Raw genomic sequence first — 20,258 nt, forward strand, 5'->3', positions numbered from 1 at the left:
AAAATACATTATGATTTTACACAATATGGATCTATCTCAAAAATAATCTTAAGCAAAATAATGTGTATACAAATGGATACAGGCTATATGTTTCTATTTTATAAAGTACAGCAACAATACAAATAGAACAAACAATCCTAAGCTTGGTATGGAACCACAAAAGAATCAGAACAGTGCTAATCTTTTAAAAAAATATCTCAGTACTCTTTACACAGTTATGTTCATCTTGTGAAATTTCATTGAATTTTAGACATGTGCATCTTTATGTATGTTATATTTAAATAAAAATTAAATGGTGTATTATGGGATCCATGTGAATTATTAGTTTTAACTGAATACAGTTCAGAGTAAATTTATTATATTAAACTTTCTATTTACTTTTGTATTTAAAACTTATGGTACTTTGGTCCTCTAGTTTTAAGGACACTTGTTTGCTACTTTTATAAATGAAATAAAAGTTCAAAATACAAATTATAAAATCATGAACAATTATGTTTAATATTGTGTTTCCTCAGAACATTTGAAGAAACTGTGAATCTCAAAATATTTTAAAAATATTGAAATTTAGAGGACATGTATGAATTGTTAAAAAATAAAGCATGTTATTTTCATAATTTGAAGGAAAATTCTATATGCAAGTTAGACCCTTTATATAATATATATAAAATCAGGGAGGTCTTTTTATCCTTTGTAATACATTTTCAAATTTTATCCTGTAGGACTATTTTGAAAGAAAGTGGGTTTGCCAGATACCTTCATTCAGCTGTTCTTATCAATGGAGCTATGCTTATTTTTGGAGGAAATACCCATAATGACACTTCCTTGAGTAACGGTGCAAAATGTTTTTCTGCCGATTTCCTGGCATATGACATAGGTATGTATCTGTTAGGATTGTACAAAGTAGGAAATACCAGAAATTTGTCATATAGAGATTCTCAAATACATTAATTGACAGCATGTGTATATGTCATTTTAGAGATAAATTCAGTGACAGATTATGAATGGAATTCTCTCTAATTTCAGCACAATAGTAGTATAGGGCCAGGAGAACAGACACTATAGGTTTAAGCATCCTTTTTGAGGGCTTTTGTATATTGTATCCCTGTGTGAGCCCTTTATCAGTCTATTATGTTGCCTTATTAGTTTTGATAACAGACAGATATGGGGCTCTGTCAAATTATATAAATTACAAGTAGTAGGAATGCAAATATTTTAGGGTTAGTGTGTATGAGCAAAGATGCATTTAAATTAAACACGGAGTTATAGTTCCTTTGTGTAGGAAGATGATAGAAGTAAAGAGAGGAGTATAGAGACAGTAGAGCTAAGGAAATAAGATTTGGGGACAAAATGGAAACCCAGAACATACCTGGGAATGGAAGTAACCAAATAAGAATATTTTTCAGAGAGCCAGAAGTACAGTGTATTTATATATTTTCTTAATTTTGTTTATGCTATCTATAGTCCTTTAATTTTCTAAACATTAAATGAGTATATTTTTTGAAATACTAAATTTAGCTACCCCGTGGACCAGTATAGTGAAAATACTTCTTCTCTTTGTGTCATTTTATAGATGAAGATTACTTGATATTTAAAATATATTTAACAGTAGTTCCGAACTTAATTGATGGTGTAAAGTAATATGCCAATTTTAAGCTATTATGAAACTTCCTGATAAATAAAAATAAAAAATAAACGAAAGAATAACACACTTAATGGATTTAAGAGATATAGTTTTGCTCTTAAACATCATAAACGCACATAGTCTACTTTGAAAAATTATTTCAAGTGGTGGCATATAAAAAAATTATGCCTATTAGTAAGGACTTTGGTTTTTATATTGTTATACATTTGGAAGGAAATTCCTAGTGATAAAATTAAGCATACTTTTTGATTCTAAGCTGTGAGTATCTGTCTGTGATTAATCATTATAAAGAATCCACTGCCTTTAGGATTTTTAGATACTAAATAATTAAATCTTTACCTTTTTGGACTAATAATTTGAAGTGATAATTCATTATCAAAATTGGATTGTCTTGGTTTATAAATTAGTGCTGAGATCCTGAAAAATGGATTAGATGATGTTCTGAATCTAGGCTCCTTTTTATGATCTGTCATTGCCAGGCTGAGGCTGCCAACATATTTTTTTGGTTGTGATGAGACAGTAAGCTTATTTCTCTGGAGGTAGATGAAGGGATTTTGTTTCATTTCATTTTTTCTTTTATGAATAAAAACTGAGAAAAGTATAGAATTTGTTATTATTGTTAAAAACCTATGAAGTGAGATTTTGGACTTTTTCAGAAGATTCTTCAAGGAGTTACCACCTACTTTGTATACTTTAATGAAGGAGTTAATGTTGAGGTATTTTGTAGCTAACATATTGGGAAATTAATTTTATTCCTTCCATATTGTTCAAGATTATTATATCTTAGGGTTTATGTATCAGAAAAGCTTATCCATGTGAAAAATAATAGAGGTATTTGATTAGTTTGAAAGAGATCCGATTATCATTTTTCTAATTACTATTTGTTAAGTGTTTTTAAGGATTAGATAGTATGCTAAGGACTTTATATACAATATCTTAACCTCTCTAATAATTTTGTAACAAGGTGTTAATAAACTCATTTCTGGAATAGTAAGCCCAAAACCATGCAGGTGGTAAGTGGTACATCCAGCTTTTGTAACTCCTAAAACTTACATAGTCTTTCTACTTGAGTATCTTGTGCTGCTGTTTGGTTGGATCCATTTTATGTTCTAATTTTGTAACAGATTATCAGACACTTATATTTAATAATGTTTTTTAATGCTGTGGAAAGATAGAAACAAATACCAGTTTCGTTTTTCAAGCAAATTGTTCAGATGGGAGAGAGAATAACATTTTAAGCAGTTTTTACACTTAAATATAACATTAACAATTAACAACAAAATATTAACAATATTAACAAAACCTAAAACAACCATATAATTCAACATAGGATAAAAGTGTTCTGTTTTATCTAATTTAATTATTTTTGTGCAGTTCCCAATAAAGCTGTCCCCCCAAATCTGTTTTTATTCTCTTGAATTTGTGGCATCAAATGTTGGAATGTTTTCCTGGGAAAAATATTTTTTATATTTCATAAAATGTTTTCTAAAATAGTTGTTTTCCTTATGGAGTATATTTTATGGAAATAAAATACAACCATTGCATAATGAACCAACTGGAAAATAGATCTGTTTTGAAAAAAAGGTCATCTTGCTAATTTTTCTCTTTAGTACATTATCCTTGGACTTTTATGGCATATTTAACTGGAGTGCACCTGAGGAGTTAGCTGATTGTATTGTGTTTTATGATGTTTAAATAAATAGGAATATTTGTGCCAATACGTTGCTCTAAAAAGTACTATTTCAACCTTAATTGCCATAGTAAATTTTACATGGTGAATATTGTTAATCTTTGAGGACATAACCTTGACTTCACAGTTCTCATTGTTACACTATAGATGATAGATGTGGAAGGCACATGGCAGTGATTTTTTAACATGGCTGTACCTTGGCATCCCCCTTGAAGATTATAGGGAAGAACTTAGATCTGTATAAACTGATTCTCTTAGATTAGGCACTGGGCATCTGTATTTTAAAAAAGCAACTCTAGTGCAATTGGTAATAGACCCAGGGCTGGTGAATGAGACTGAATCAACTCTAATATAGAATGATATATTACTTAACGATCTTGTTTATAAATCTAGCTTGAGATCAGATAACTTTGTTATTTTTTTGTTATTGTTAGTGGTAGTATTACTGCTTTCAGAAAGCCCCCATGACACTTTATTCAAGATGAAAATGATCTTTGTGGTAAAGATAACCTTCGGCTAAAGATGTAATGGAAAAACATGCCTCATGTTCATCTCCTGTTATTAGACATTTATACTCTGAAATTATTTGGCTGTGTGAAGTATGCATTGTCATAAGTTAGTTTTCTAGGGTTAGAAGGAAAAAAGGTATCAGGTTGTTAGTTTTTTTTCACATCTCTAAAGTATCTCTAAGTAGTTTGAGGATTTCAGCATTTACAAATGAGAGATTGTCCTGAATTGAAACAGACATTAATAATGAACTGAATTTTGAGACATTATTTCAGAATCATAAAATGAAGAGCTATTACAAGAATGTTTGGTAGGCCTAACATAGAATTATGACCCTTTAAATACAAATGGTAGTCATTCTTTTCTAGTAAGAAAATTTGCCCAGTGGTTAAGAGGATGTATAGAATTCTGAACAAGATGAAGGACAACTCAGAGATACAGGGATCATAAATCTTTTTCTTTAGAAAGATAGTAGAAACACCAAAGTGTGATTTACTGAATTAGACTAAAGTAAGATTTATATTAGAAATACATCTTGCAGAAAGTAGATATATTGAAACTGAAATGGAAAATCAGATCAAAATAATAAGATCAAATCAGATCAAAATAACAAGAGTTCTAAAATTTTTTTTATTTCTGGGCGCCTGGGTGGCTCAGTGGGTTAAGAAGAGAGCACTCAGGAGGAAGATCAGAGGGAATAGAATCTTGAACAGATCCCCCATCTCCAAGTGCAGAGCCCGACATGAGGCTCAACCCAGTACTCTGAGATCATGATCTGAGCCACAGTCAAGAGTTAGAAACTTAACTGAGCCAGCAAGGCACCCCAATTTTATTTTTTTTTTAAGTGAGCTCTACATTCAATCTGGAGTTTGAACTCAGAACCCTGAGATCAAGAGTTGTGTGCTCTACGAAGTGAGCAAGCCAGGTGCTCTAATAATAAGAGTTTTTAAACTAAATTTCTTGAACATGACAGTTTTACTTATGACATTAATTTCTTGGTAGGTGATTATTTGAAAACAAATTCAGTAAAGAGAACTTAAAAGTAATTTCATATTTTCAGAAGCAGTGTTATTTTAATTGGCAATGTGTAGTAATATGTACAGTTAACCACACTGTTAAAACACAGTGAAGTTGTAGTTCACCATACCATTAAAAATCACTTGACTGGTTTATGAGCTTAGCACGCATATTTTTGTACACTCCTATAGAATGTATGTGTGTGTGTGTGTGTGTATGTTCAAGGTATATAATTTTACAAGATATATAATTTCATTAAAAATCATTTAAATAAAACATCTAATTATTTAATTTTTTAAAAATTTTTTTATTTTTTATAAACATATATTTTTATCCCCAGGGGTACAGGTCTGTGAATCGCCAGGTTTACACACTTCACAGCACTCACCAAAGCACATACCCTCCCCAATGTCCATAACCCCACCCCCCTTCTCCCAACCCCCCTCCCCCCAGCAACCCTCAGTTTGTTTTGTGAGATTAAGAGTCACTTATGGTTTGTCTCCCTCCCAATCCCATCTTGATTCATTGATTCTTCTCCTACCCACTTAAGCCCCCATGTTGCATCACCACTTCCTCATATCAGGGAGATCATATGATAGTTGTCTTTCTCTGCTTGACTTATTTCGCTAAGCATGATACGCTCTAGTTCCATCCATGTTGTCGCAAATGGCAAGATTTCATTTCTTTTGATGGCTGCATAGTATTCCATTGTGTATATATACCACATGTTCTTGATCCATTCATCTGTTGATGGACATCTAGGTTCTTTCCATAGTTTGGCTATTGTGGACATTGCTGCTATAAACATTCGGGTGCACGTGCCCCTTTGGATCACCATGTTTGTATCTTTGGGGTAAATACCCAGTAGTGCAATTGCTGGGTCATAGGGCAGTTCTATTTTCAACATTTTGAGGAACCTCCATGCTGTTTTCCAGAGTGGTTGCACCAGCTTGCATTCCCACCAACAATGTAGGAGGGTTCCCCTTTCTCCGCATCCTCGCCAGCATCTGTCATTTCCTGACTTGTTGATTTTAGCCATTCTGACTGGTGTGAGGTGATATCTCATTGTGGTTTTGATTTGTATTTCCCTGATGCCAAGTGATATGGAGCACTTTTTCACGTGTCTGTTGGCCATCTGGATGTCTTCTTTGCAGAAATGTCTGTTCATGTCCTCTGCCCATTTCTTGATTGGATTATTTGTTCTTTGGGTGTTGAGTTTGCTAAGTTCTTTATAGATTCTGGACACTAGTCCTTTATCTGATATGTCGTTTGCAAATATCTTCTCCCATTCTGTCAGTTGTCTTTTGATTTTTTTAACTGTTTCCTTTGCTGTGCAAAAACTTTGATCTTGATGAAATCCCAATAGTTCATTTTTGCCCTTGCTTCCCTTGCCTTTGGCGATGTTCCTAGGAAGATGTTGCTGCGGCTGAGGTCAAAGAGGTGTTCTCCTCAAGGATTTTGATGGATTCCTTTCTCACATTGAGGTCCTTGATCCATTTTGAGTCTATTTTTGTGTGTGGTGTAAGGAAATGGTCCAATTTCATTTTTCTGCATGTGGCTGTCCAATTTTCCCAGCACCATTTGTTGAAGAGGCTGTCTTTTTTCCATTGGACATTCTTTCCTGCTTTGTCGAAGATTAGTTGACCATAGATTTGAGGGTCTGTTTCTGGGCTCTCTATTCTGTTCCATTGATCTATGTGTCTGTTTTTGTGCCAGTACCATGGTGTCTTGATGATGATAGCTTTGTAATAGAGCTTGAAGTCCGGAATTGTGATGCCACCAACGTTGGCTTTCTTTTTTAATATCCCTTTGGGCTTTCGAGGTCTTTTCTGGTTCCATTAAGTTTTAGAATTATTTGTTCCATTTCTTTGAAAAAGATGGATGGTACTTTGATAGGAATTGCATTAAATGTGTAGATTGCTTTAGGTAGCATAGACATTTTCACAATATTTATTCTTCCAATCCAGGAGCATGGAACATTTTTCCATTTCTTTGTGTCTTCCTCAATTTCTTTCTTGAGTACTTTATAGTTTTCTGAGTATAGATTCTTAGCCTCTTTGGTTAGGTTTATTCCTAGGTATCTTATGTTTTGGGGTGTAATTGTAAATGGGATAAACTCCTTAATTACTCTTTTGTCTGTCTTGTTGTTGGTGTAGAGAAATGCAACTGATTTCTGTGCATTGATTTTATATCCTGACACTTTACTGAATTCCTGTACAAGTTCTAGCAGTTTTGGAGTGGAGTCTTTTGGGTTTTCCACATATGGTATCATATCATCTGCGAAGAGTGATAGTTTGACTTCTTCTTTGCTGATTTGGATGCCTTTAATTGCCTTTTGTTGTCTGATTGCTGAGGCTAGGACCTCTAGTACTATGTTGAATAGCAGTGGTGATAATGGACACCCCTGCCGTGTTCCTGACCTTAGCGGAAAAGCTTTAATTTTTTCTCCATTGAGAATATTTGCAGTGGGTTTTTCATAGATGGCTTTGATGATATTGAGGTATGTGCCTCTATCCCTACACTTTGAAGAGTTTTGATCAGGAAGGGATGCTGTACTTTGTCAAATGCTTTTTCAGCATCTATTGAGAGTATACTATGGTTCTTGTTCTTTCTTTTATTGATGTGTTGTATCACATTGACTGATTTGCAGATGTTGAACCAACCTTGCAGCCCTGGAATAAATCCCACTTGGTCGTGGTGAATAATCCTTTTAATGTACTGTTGAATCCTATTGGCTAGTATTTTGGTGAGAATTTTCGCATCTGTTTTCATCAAGGATATTGGTCTATAGCTCTCTTTTTTGATGGGATCCTGGTTTTGGGATCAAGGTGATGCTGGCCTCATAAAATGAGTTTGGAAGTTTTCCTTCCATTTCTATTTTTTGGAACAGTTTCAGGAGAATAGGAATTAGTTCTTTTTTAAATGTTTGGTAGAATTTCCCCGGGAAGCCGTCTGGCCCTGGGCTTTTGTTTGTTTGGAGATTTTTAATGACTGTTTCAATCTTCTTACTGGTTATGGGTCTGTTCAGGCTTTCTATTTCTTCCTGGTTCAGTTGTGGTAGTTTATATGTTTCTAGGAATGCATCCATTTCTTCCAGATTGTCAAATTTGTTGGCGTAGAGTTGCTCATAGTATGTTCTTATAATAGTTTGTATTTCTTTGGTGTTAGTTGTGATCTCTCCTCTTTCATTCATGATTTTATTTATTTGGGTCCTTTCTCTTTTCTTTTTGATAAGTCGGGCCAGGGGTTTATCAATTTTATTAATTCTTTCAAAGAACCAGCTCCTACTTTCGTTGATTTTTTCTATTGTTTTTTTGGTTTCTATTTCATTGATTTCTGTTCTGATCTTTATGATTTCTCTTTTCCTGCTGGGCTTAGGGTTTCTTTCTTGTTCTTTCTCCAGCTCCTTTAGGTGTAGGGTTAGTTTGTGTACCTGAGACCTTTCTTGTTTCTTGAGAAAGGCTTGTACCGCTATATATTTTCCTCTCAGGACTGCCTTTGTTGTGTCCCACAGATTTTGATCCGTTGTATTTTCATTGTCATCTGTTTCCATGTTTTTTTTTTTTCAATTCTTTAATTTCCCGGTTGACCCATTCATTCTTTAGAAGGATGCTGTTTAGTCTCCATGTATTTGGGTTCTTTCAAAACTTCCTCTTGTTTGGAGGAAGTTGTTTGCTCTGAGTTCTAGCTTCAGAGCATTGTGGTCTGAAATATGCAGGGATTAATCCCAATCTCTTGATACTGGTTAAGTCCTGATTTAGGACCGAGGATGTGATCTATTCTGGAGAATGTTCCATGTGCATTAGAGAAGAATGTGTATTCTCTTGCTTTGGGGTGAAATGTTCTGAATATATCTGTGATGTCCATCTGATCCAGTGTGTCGTTTAAGGCCTTTATTTCCTTGTTGATCTTTTGCTTGGATGATCTGTGCATTTCAGTATGGGGAGTGTTAAAGTCCCCTACTATTATTGTATTATTGTTGATGTGTTTCTTTGATTTTTGTTATTAATTGGTTTATATAGTTGGCTGCTCCCACCTTGGGGGCATAGATATTTAGAATTGTTAGATCTTCTTATTGGACAGTCCCTTTGAGTATGATATAGTGTCCTTCCTCATCTTTTATTATAGTCTTTGGTTTAAAATCTAATTGATCTGATATAAGGATCGCCACTCCTGCTTTCTTCTGATGTCCATTAGCATGGTAAATTCTTTTCCACCCCCTCACTTTAAATCTGGAGGTGTCTTCAGGCTTAAAATGAGTTTCTTGGAGGCAACCTATAGATGGGTCTTGTTTTTTTATCCATTCTGATACCCTGTGTCTTTTGATTGGGGCATTTAGCCCATTAACATTCAGGGTAACTATTGAGAGATATGAATTTAGTGCCATTGTATTGCCTGTATGGTGATTGTTACTGTATATTGTCTCTGTTCCTTACTGATCTACCACTTGTAGTCTCTCTCTTTGCTTAGAGGACCCCTTTCAATATTTCCTGTAGAGCTGGTTTGGTGTTTGCAAATTCTTTCAGTTTTTGTTTGTCCTGGAAGCTTTTAATCTCTCCTTCTATTTTCAATGATAGCCTAGCTGGATATAGTATTCTTGGCTGCATGTTTTTCTCGTTTAGTGCTCTGAAAATATCATGCCAGCTCTTTCTGGTCTGCCAGGTCTTTGTGGGTAAGTCAGCTGCCAATCTAATATTTTTACCATTGTATGTTACAGACTTCTTTTCCCGGGCTGCTTTCAGGATTTTTTCTTTGTCACTAAGACTTGTAAATTTTACTATTAGGTGATGGGGTGTGGGCCTATTCTTATTGATTTTGAGGGGCGTTCTCTGAACCCCCTGAATTTTGATGCTCATTCCCTTTGCCATATTGGGGAAATTCTCCCGAATAATTCTCTCCAGTATACCTTCTGCTCCCCTCTCTCTTTCTTCTTCTGGAATCCCAATATTCTAATGTTGTTTTGTTTTATGGTTTCACTTATCTCTCGAATTCTCCCCTTGTGGTCCAGCAGCTGTTTGTCCCTCTTTTGCTCAGCTTCTTTATTCGCTGTCATTTGGTCTTCTATATCACTAATTCTTCCTTCTGCCTCATTTATCCTAGCAGTGAGAGCCTCCATTTTTGATTGCACCTCATTAATAGCTTTTTTGATTTCAACTTGGTTAGATTTTAGTTCTTTTATTTCTGCAGAAAGGGCTTTTATATCTCCCAAGAGGGTTTCTCTAATATCTTCCATGCCTTTTTCGAGTCTGGCTAGAACCTTGAGAATATTCATTCTGAACTCTAGATCTGACATATTACCAATGTCTGTATTGATTAGGTCCGTAGCCTTCGGTCCTGCCTCTTCTTCTTTTTTTTGTTGTGAATTTTTCCGCCTTGTCATTTTGTTCAGCTAAGAGTATATGAAGGAGCAAGTAAAATACTAAAAGGGTGGCAATAACCCCAGAAAATATGCTTTAACCAAATCAGAAGAGATCCCAAATCACGAGCGGGGAGAAAGGGAATAAAAAGAGGTTCAAAAAGAAAGAAAGAAAAAAAAGAAAAAAAAAGAAAAGAAAAAAGAAACGAAAAGAATTAAAAAAAAAGAAAACGAATAAAGAAAAATATAAAAAAGAAAAAATATATATATTAGATAACCTAGTTAAAAAACGTTAAAAAAGAAAAGGGTCAAAGTTAAAAAAATATTTAGCAGAAGATGAGAAAAAATTGAAAAAGAATAAAATTAAATTAACTGTAAGACTAAAAAAATCACTGGAAGAAAGCCATGAGTTCCATGCTTTGCTTTCTCCTCCTCTGGATTTCTGCTGCTCTCCTTGGTATTGAAACTGCACTCCTTGGTAGGTGAACTTGGTCTTGGCTGGATTTCTTGTTGATCTTCTGGGGGAGGGGCCTGGTGTAGTGATTCTCAAGTGTCTTTGCCCCAGGCGGAATTGCACAGCCCTTACTAGGGGCTGGGCTGTGTAATCCGGTCAGGTTTGCTTTCAGGAGCTTTTGTCCCTGAGCGCTTCGCTTTCCGTAGAGTTCTTTCAGAAAGTGGTTGTTTTTCTGTTTCCAGAATTGCTGTTCTTCTCTTCGATCTGCCGATGGATTTGCAGGTGTTTGCAATCTTTAGATAGGCTATCTAGCTGATCTCCTGCTAGATCTCCTGCTAGATAGCTAGTCTCAGCCTGCTACTTCTCTGCCATCTTGACTCCTCTAATTATTTAATTTTTTGAACACACCAGCAAAATTATAAAAATCCCAACCTACTTGCTCTTTATAATTATTTTCATTTTCTGGAGGTAATTTTTTTAGTTCCTCTGTTAATTAAAATTTCTCTATACCCTTTGTTAAGTTCTTAGGGTTCTTCTTCGGTGAAATCAGCACCCCTTGCCTGGTCACCTGAAATAACCTGTTTGTTTCTCTTTGTCATCAGAAAAACTCTTAAAATTATTCACACATTTTTTTCACTGAATTTAGCCAACTGCTGTTTTTAGCTTTATTGTATTTTTTGCTCAAGGGGTCCTTTCTATAATATACTATTATATAGAAGAAATAGTATCTTCTTTTTTAAAAAGAGGCCAATAATTAAAGGAAAAAGTGACCTTTCATTTTGAGAAATGGGAGAACTAGAATTTGTTAAATGTTTCCTGTGGTGCTTGGCACTTATCACGTGCTTTATGATATAATGCATCATAACCTCTAATAACACCTATGTAGTATGTATGGTTATATTATTTATAGGGGAAGAAACTGATTTAGCATGGTTAAACCTAAAGTCACATAGGTCATAAGATGATCTATTTAGAATTTGAACCGAAGCCTAAGTTCAAATTTCTTTTGATTCTACCACTATGCTATGATAATGATTTTTTCTCTGATTTAACAGGAAAATATTTAAATGATCTTTAATTGGGGAAAGGGCATATAATATTTGCTAATGTGGCAAGTCACTCAAGAAAATTAGTTTTATTAGTAGATTTCGAGTTAATCAGATATTTAAGGCATATTTGAATTATATTGTACCTCCCCTCTCCCACAAATTAATCAGAGAATACTGATCTCAAGATAGGAACTCAAGGAAGAAGAAAAATGAAAAAAGAAAAACGAATAAATCTCTCTTTCTCTTAACAGATATACTAGCGTTTTGAGAGATTGTTTTGAATGCAAAAATTGCTGAATACAGATTCTTGTAATAAAATATAAAACTGAAAGAAAAGTTTTCAAATGTCTTAACAGAACCCCAGGGGAAGAAGGCACGGGGAAGCAGTCATGAATATAGAATAAAAATTTTAAAATAAATTATTAGCAAATAGAACTTGACCGTGTTTCAAAAGTATAATAAACTCTGACCAAATAGGAGTTATTCTTGGAACTCATGTATGATTCATCATCAAGAAACCTATAAATATTTTTACATCAAGACTGTGTAGAAGCCAACAGGAAATATCATTGTATGTTAAAACTATAAAATCATTTCAATTAAGATTGAGAGTCGAATAGTGATACACATTTTTCCTGGCAGAGAGTAAGGAACTAAATAAATATAAATATTCATTGAGTGAATCATAGGGGACAGAATCCTGAGTAGAGCTGTGATGAGATCACCTAGGAAGAGTGTGCGCCGTTTACAGATTAGGAGACTTGGCCTAGTGGACAAAAAACCCACTGAAGCACTGTCACTTAAGGGACAAGTGGAAAAACATTTTGGCAACATCCATAAGTTTGGTTTTCTATTACAAAATGTACAAATCAATAATAGAAGTTTTTCTTTATATCCATCTAGTTTTGAGTTTTATATATATAATATGTGTATTGTTTTTAGTAATATTAGTAATATGAATACTGACTGACTTTTGAACTGGCATTTCAAGTGGGTTATTAAAAGGATCTTTAAAATATGTCCTTAAAGTAGTATAGATACATATTTTCATGAAAAATATGAATATTTTTAGAAAAATAGTAAAAATACTAAAAATTAGTAACCATTGACTATGCATTTTCCACCTGCACTATTTTTTGCATCATTGATGAAATAAACCAGTCTCTAATTTCAGCAAAAGTTCTTAATGTAATTGTGTGGCCCTTCATAAAGAGATAATTTGGGTTTGAGAGAATGCTACCTCTAATTTCTTGATTTTTTTTTTTTAAGATTTTATTTATTTATTTGACAGACAGAGATCACAAGTAGGCAGAGAGACAGGCAGAGAGAGGAGGAAGCAGGCTCCCCGCTGAGCAGAGACCCCGATGCGGGGCTCGATCCCAGGATCCTGAGATCATCACCTGAGCCGAAGGCAGAGGCTTTAACCCATTGAGCCACCCAGGCACCTCTAATTTCTTGATGTTATGTGTATTGAATAAAATTTGTAAATTAATATTTAGTACCTTGCAGTATAAGTGTTTTTTAAAATCTGTATTTCAGAGAGTATATTTTAGTTTGGTCATTAATCCTGTGTTGTTTTTCTGTTGTCCTGGAATGGTGTTTTTGTCAGTGTTCATGGTGTTAGTAGGCTGTGGGGTTTTGCTCTCATTTGTGTAACCTTGAAATGTTTGTTAGGTGATAATGACCTGAGTGCTTTGGAAATATATTGTCTTCTTGGCAAGAAATACAATTATAGATTATAGTTAGATTAATAATAAACAGACTTTTCAATGTAATAATGGGAATAGACTATATGTAAACAAAGTATATTAGTTTAATATTGAGCTTTAAGGCATTTGATAACTTCTACATGTTATAGGAAAACTAATCTGTGTTTTATAATGAATCCTGGTCAAGAATGTGAAAATTCAGCAACAGAATTTATCTAGCTCAACCTTCTGTTTTGTAGCTATTAAAGAAACAAGAAGGTATAAGTAGAAAGCCTATTTGTAACAACGGCTCTTATCCTTTTCTTTTCTTATTCTGTTGAAAAATCCTGGCATGTTGGGCAAATATCAGCAAGGATCAAAAAGTGTCTATATCCGCAAAAGTTGCTTACCTCAACAAGCTTTTCATAAGCTTGCAACTTAAATTCTGTTCTTCCTAAACTGAGGGTTTTTTTTTTTTAAATTTTATTGATTTATTTGAGAGAGAAAGCGCACAGGCGTGGGGAAGGGCAGAGGGAGAAGGAGAAGCAGACTCCCTGCCGAGTGGGGAGCCCAACATGGGGCTTGATCACCAGGCCCTGGGGTCATGACCTGAGCCAAAGGCAGATGCTTAACCAAATGAGCCATCCAGGCATCCCATTTTCTAAATAGTTTCATGAATGAAAACAATTTGCGAGCAATTCTAAGAAACTGTAGAGGAACCTCACTCTGTATTTATTGTATTGTATTGTATTTATTGTATTGTATTAGTCAGTACAGGTTAGGTCATACTCTGGCAACAAACAATCCTGCCATAGTCTGGGTTCTCTGGAAAGCAAATTCTAAGACAGATTTTAGTGTTTGGGGCTTATTTGGTTTAGTGTTATTGAGTCATTGGATAAACAGCTGTGAAAAGGACATGGAAGAAGCAGGATTGGGCAGAGGAAAAATTCAAGTAGAATTTAACAGCTGCAGTCAATCCCAGGGGAACTCTGGAGTTGAAATGTTCATCAGAGTTGTCCTTTGTTAGGATGGAATAGCCAGGCCTTGATCAGTCATTGTATGAGAGTCACTCCTAGGAGTGTAGGAACTTGGGTGAGGAAGCTCTGTGTGTGCGCAGCTAAAGCCGTTTCTATGGGGGCTGGTAGCTGAATGATGTTGCTTGACACCAGTCCTAGCAGCAGGGACAAGAGGTTCTTTCTGAAGGTTTATTTAGGCAGATCATGTCCATGTTCATCACAATTTGTTCTTTGAGCTACTCGGTCTACTTCAAGCACATTTCTCAAGAGCTCCTCTAGGATTCCAGTGACCCTTTCTTCCTGGCGGAAACCTGGTTTATTGCTTCGGCTTCTGTAGTTGGTTTCAGGGCTATAGCTGATATTCAGCATGTCCCCCTTTTATTATTTTTTGTAAATATTCCTTACTTTCAGTTGGAACCCACAATCTTTGTGACTTACCTGGTGGTATGACGTAGACCCTTACCCTTAGGTATTTGAGCCCTGGTCATTATGTACCTCCTGCTCTAGGTATTGAAGTTGCCCATTTACCATAACTCTTGGCAAGAGGATACCAAGGGACACCCAAGGGATCATCTGTGTACCAAACATATTCCCCTCCCCTTATTTTGTAACAGTGGTGGTCCTACCTTCCTTTTATGATCTGGGCCAATTATCCCTGCCAAGATGGTGACTCCTTTTTTGCCTGCTTGCTGGTACCTTGACAGAAGGAGCCTGAAGTGCCTAAGGGACACTATGGCTTATAGTTCAGAGGGGTATTGCTTTGGCCTCTGCCAGAGTATTTCCCCTTTGGGGAATAAGATCTCTAATCCTGCAGAGCCCAGATTTCTGGGATAAGAAGCACAAATTACTCAACTGTATCACTGAAAGTGAGGCCACTAAGAGTGGCTCTTACTCCTTGGGTCCTGGACTTTTATATTCTTCCTACTGGGAACAGATTACCATGTAAAGTTGCTAAATTCCAAGGTGTATCCTGCATGGTGGTGTTTCATTTGTGCCTATCCAAAGGTCTATCAGACTGTGTATTATTGGATCCAGTGGATCCTATGGTTATGGGCTCATTCCTATACTTCCTTTGCTGTAGTGTGTCTTTTGATTACATAGGAACCCCTGCTGCTTGATCTATTACTTCATAATTTCTAAGGCAGTCATACTGGTTAAGACTTTGTGGTTGAGAAAATCAAACTGATACTCCGAGTATGTATCTAGTTTTTTTTTTTTTTTAATGAAAATTTTTTAAAATTTATTTTTTTATTTTTATTTTTAAAAAGATTTTATTTATTTATTTGACAGAGGTCACAAGTAGGCAGACAGGCAGGCAGAGAGAGAGAGAGAGAGAGAGGAGGAGGAAGCAGGCTCTCCACTGAGCAGAGAGCTGGATGCGGGGCTTGATCCCAGGACCCTGGGATCATGACCTGTGGAAGGCAGAGACTTTAACCCACTGAGCCACCCAGGCACCCCCCAATTTTTTTTTAAATTTTATTTACTTATTTGACACACAGAGAGATCACAAGCAGGCAGAGAGGCAGACAGAGAGAGGGGAGAGGGGAAGCAGGCTCCCTGCTGAGCAGAGAGCCCAATGCGGGGCTCGATCCCAGGACCCTGAGATCATGACCTGAGCCGAAGACAGAGACTTTAACCCACTGAGCCACCCAGGTGCCCCAGTATATATCTATTCTTGTCCTAATGAATTGTTGATCAGATTAGAGTGGAAGGGGCCCATTTGTAGTCAGCTTGCCACTAAGTGTTTATTTGGTGGCCTTGGGGAATGGTTTCATCAAGGGACCAGAGTTGATATCTTGCTCGCAGGCTGACCAGTTGCCAGTAACAGTAGCTCGATCAGCTTTGTTCAGAGGAGCCCATGTTATTGTATTCCTAGATGACTTCCATCTCTCTATAATGGCTAGTTTGTTCATGTTCTTATTGTGCCAGCACTGAGGTATCCTATAGTGGAGCCTAACTGATGCTAGCTGTTTTAGTTATTTGTTTGCTTGTTGTTTATTGTCGCTTCCATGTTCGATGCTCTCTGATGCCTTTAAATTGTGTCACAAAGATCTTTATATTTTGTACTTGTTCAAATATATCCATCCATTTGCCTCTACGCCAGGCCCTCTTTGTTTATGATCTTCCAGTATTTCTTTCTCTATGCTACTGATCAGTGAGCTAGACCACTAATTACTGGCCCAAAGAGAATTGGGCCAATTCTTTTTGCGTACATTGTGGATGACACACTGCCCAAAGACCTGCCACACTGAGAGGCTTTTTCCTTTTCCATTGTTCCTTGAGGTCACTCCTGAGTGAGGTTCTCTAGGTGATGTCCATTTTTGACTTGTCCCCACATATCAAGCTGAAATATTTGTACTTTTCTCTGATTGGTATCATGGCATAGAGAATTCTTCATATGACCATAGCTGTAAAATGACAGGTGCAGGTGCAACAGTGTTACTTAACATGGGGCCTGAACTATCTGTTCGTGCAGAGTGCTTGTGCATTATGTGATCTGGCTTATACTTCATCTTGGGTGCCACTTTCATTTTATGTTCTTACGATTCTTGATAACAGAGTCAGCTCATAATATAAAACTCTGAACACCTGTGTTAGTTGATAACACAGGGTCTCTATCTCTGGCAGGGTCCAATAACATGGCAGGCATAGAGAATAAAGTTTTCCACTGCAGATGATATGGCCTTTGACATGTGTATGGGGTCTGCGTTGGGATTCTACTGGGATTCTACTTTCTGTATATTTCATGTGCTACTTTTCCCAACAGTGCCTCCACCAATAGCTATAATTCTTCTGGGTCTTGCAGCCCTAACTGCAAGTCTGCTTACAAAGTGTAGCCTGAACCTATAGCAGAGCTATTCCCTACCCTGGCATGAACTCAAAGCTGACAGCCTTTCATGTTGTTCAGTATGTGGGCTAGAGCAGTATTTCCAGGTGTGAAATAAGCTACCTTCAGAACCCAAAGAGACCTACTGGATGGTTTGCTTTCTGCTTTTCATGGGCATTGCAAGGTATAATAATTGGTCTTTTTTTTTTTTTTAAGATTTTATTTATTTATTTATTTGACACAGGAGAGAGAGCATAAGTAGGCAGAGAGGCAGGCAGAGAGAGAAGGGGAGGCAGGCTCCCTGCTGAGCAGAGAGCCCGATGTGGGGCTCGATTCCAGGACACTGAGATCATGACCTGGGCTGAAGGCAGAGGCTTAACCCACTGAGCCACCTAGGTGCCCCAATAATTGGTCTTTCAATTCAGATGAGCTGTCTGAAAATGTTCTTCACCACTGGTTCCCTACATATTTTACTAATATGAAATCTGAATCTTTGTAGGTTTTATCTTTCACCCTTTGAAGCCTGTATATCTTAACAAGGCCTCCATTGCATAAGCCTTTCTTATTCATCTGGCACAGTTAGAATGATGTCATTAATGTAATGGAACAATGTAATGTTCTGCAAGATGTCCAGTTGGACCAAATTTGTTATATGTTATGACAAAAGGAGGGAGAGTTAGTATGAACCTGAGGGAAAATTGTGAATGTATATTATTTCCTATTCCATATGAAAGCAAACTGGTTTTGATCCTCTTTTTTAAAAGGATCAGCAAAGAACACATTTGCAAAAAATGGTCACGCTAATCTGTTTTAAGAAAAATATGCGTTTTGCATAGTGACTACTATTTGGGCTACTACCTGGTAGTAGGCTCATATCCTCCAGGCTTTGTTTGGTTTGCAGGGCCCAGATCGGTGATTTAAAAGGAGATTAGATGGGGTCCATCATTCCTGCATTCTTTAATTCTTCAGGGCACTACTAATTCTTGCCATCCACACCCCCTGGAATGCAACATTTGTTTAAAATGTAATACATTATCCAGGGGGTGGTTGTTTCAGAAGTTTCCACTTGATCTTTGCCACTGTGAAAGCCAAGGACCCAATGTCAGTGTTGTGCCATTTGCCAGAAACATCCAGAACATGACCACTTCATAGGTCTGCAGACCTAGTGACTCATTTTGAACAGGACCTTGGCTAGGACATCATTAATTACCTCATTGCCATATATCCCTCCTGTAAAGAGAGGCCTTGATGACACTTTATATCCAGGGTGTCAGTGCTAACTCAGACCTGTGTCCAACTGTACTTGAAACGTTTGTGCTGCTTTTCCCCCTAGTTATGCAATTAAATGATCACGGGTGACTTTGATAAAGAAATAGGGGAATTATTACCATGTACACTTACTGTGGTATTGCAGGGTCATTCCCTGTAGGCATCAGAATTTTAAATATATCAAATCTGGACTTCATAAATGACTCAATTTCAGGAACTGAGTAATAAATTGTGACTTTTTATTGCAGCATCTGCCATCAGCCTCCTGATCATCCATCCTTGATTTCTTCTGATGACTTAAGTTAGATAGTAGTACCCTTGCTGGCTGCCTATTTTGCTTCTAGGGATGCTGTGGTCTATTAAACATCTGTATAATTTTTAACGTATTATTCTCCTTGACTGATGCTCCAACCTTGCTTCTTATTATAAATCTTGCCCTCTTCTTGGATTGGATTCTAATGGTTTAATGTCACCAGTTGGGATGGATTATCCTCTTGTCTCCATCATTGAGCTCAGTTTTTTTTGTGGTTTCTCCTACCATCAGCTTTGGTCTGTGGAGAAGAGCTAGCACATTCTTATTGATTCCAGTACCATTTTCTCCATCACATTCTTCATGACTTTAGTAAATGGCATACCATCTGGCCCTTTCCATAGATATAAGACCTGGTAGATTTTCTGGTGTTACATTAGTATATCCACTTTAGAATGCCCATATTTCTAGACTTTTTATCCTCTCTTTGCTCTTTGTTATGGCAATTCCAACCTTTTGACCTTACTAAGCAAAGGCTGTATTTTTTATGTCTCTATGCATCTTCTTTTTCTTTTTTAGCTTTATTGAGTTATAACTGGCAAATAAAATTATAAGATATAAAAACATGTACATTGTAATGATTATATGTATACATTGTGATAGGAATCCCTCAGTATAGTTAATGCATCCATAAGTTCACATTTTTTTCCTTTTTAAAGACTATTTATTTATTTATTTGACAGACCGCGATCACAAGTAGGCAGAGAGGCAGGCAGAGAGAGAGAGAGAGGGGGAAGGAGTCTTGCCGAGGAGCAGAGAACCCACTATGGGGCTAAATCCCAGGACTCTGGGATCGTGACCTGAGCTGAAGGCAGAGGCTTTAACCCACTGAGCCACCCAGGTGCCCCTTTTTCCCTTTTTTTAATTTGATGTTCTTTGTAGAGTAAGTTCTACTCTTTGATCAAATTTCAATGATAAACTACTCTGTTATCAACTATAGCAACCATGTTGTATATTAAATCCTCATACCTGGTTCATTTTATAACAGAAAGTTTGTATCCTTTTTATGAACCTCTCCTTATTGTCCTTATTACTTAGTCCCTGGCAAACATTTTTTGACTGTTTCTATGAGCTTGACTTTTTTTCCCCTTTAGAAATTCCATGAATAAAGACAAATACTGTGTATTATTTATCTTTTTTTCTCAGACTTACTTTGCTTAGTGTGATACCTCCAATGTCCATCGTTGTTTTCTTAAATGGCAGGATTTCTTTCTTAGGGCTGAATAATATTCCATTGTGTATGTATATGTATACACACATGTATATATATATATATATATATATATATATATATATAATGCATACACATATATATGTAGGTATGTCACATCTTCTTTATCCATTCAGCCATTGATGAACACTTTGTTTCTGTATCTTGGCTTCTGTGAATAATGCTGCAGTGAACGTGAGAGTGCAGAGATCTCTTTGATATC

The 20,258-nt window shown here is 36.3% G+C and overlaps 1 protein-coding gene across 3 annotated transcripts in view; it reads left to right on the forward strand.

The window, feature by feature from the left end:
• Window positions 1-20,258, forward strand: part of ATRNL1 (attractin like 1) — an 806,361-nt gene that overhangs the window by 117,062 nt on the left and 669,041 nt on the right. For all 3 annotated transcript variants that reach the window (XM_059398662.1, XM_059398665.1, XM_059398663.1), the window contains exon 10: window positions 720-874. In XM_059398662.1, the coding sequence (XP_059254645.1) occupies window positions 720-874 (155 nt within the window). The remainder of the gene's footprint in view (window positions 1-719; window positions 875-20,258) is intronic.

This window comes from Mustela nigripes, chromosome 4 (assembly GCF_022355385.1).
Source record: "Mustela nigripes isolate SB6536 chromosome 4, MUSNIG.SB6536, whole genome shotgun sequence".
Taxonomy (NCBI): Eukaryota; Metazoa; Chordata; class Mammalia; order Carnivora; family Mustelidae; genus Mustela; species Mustela nigripes.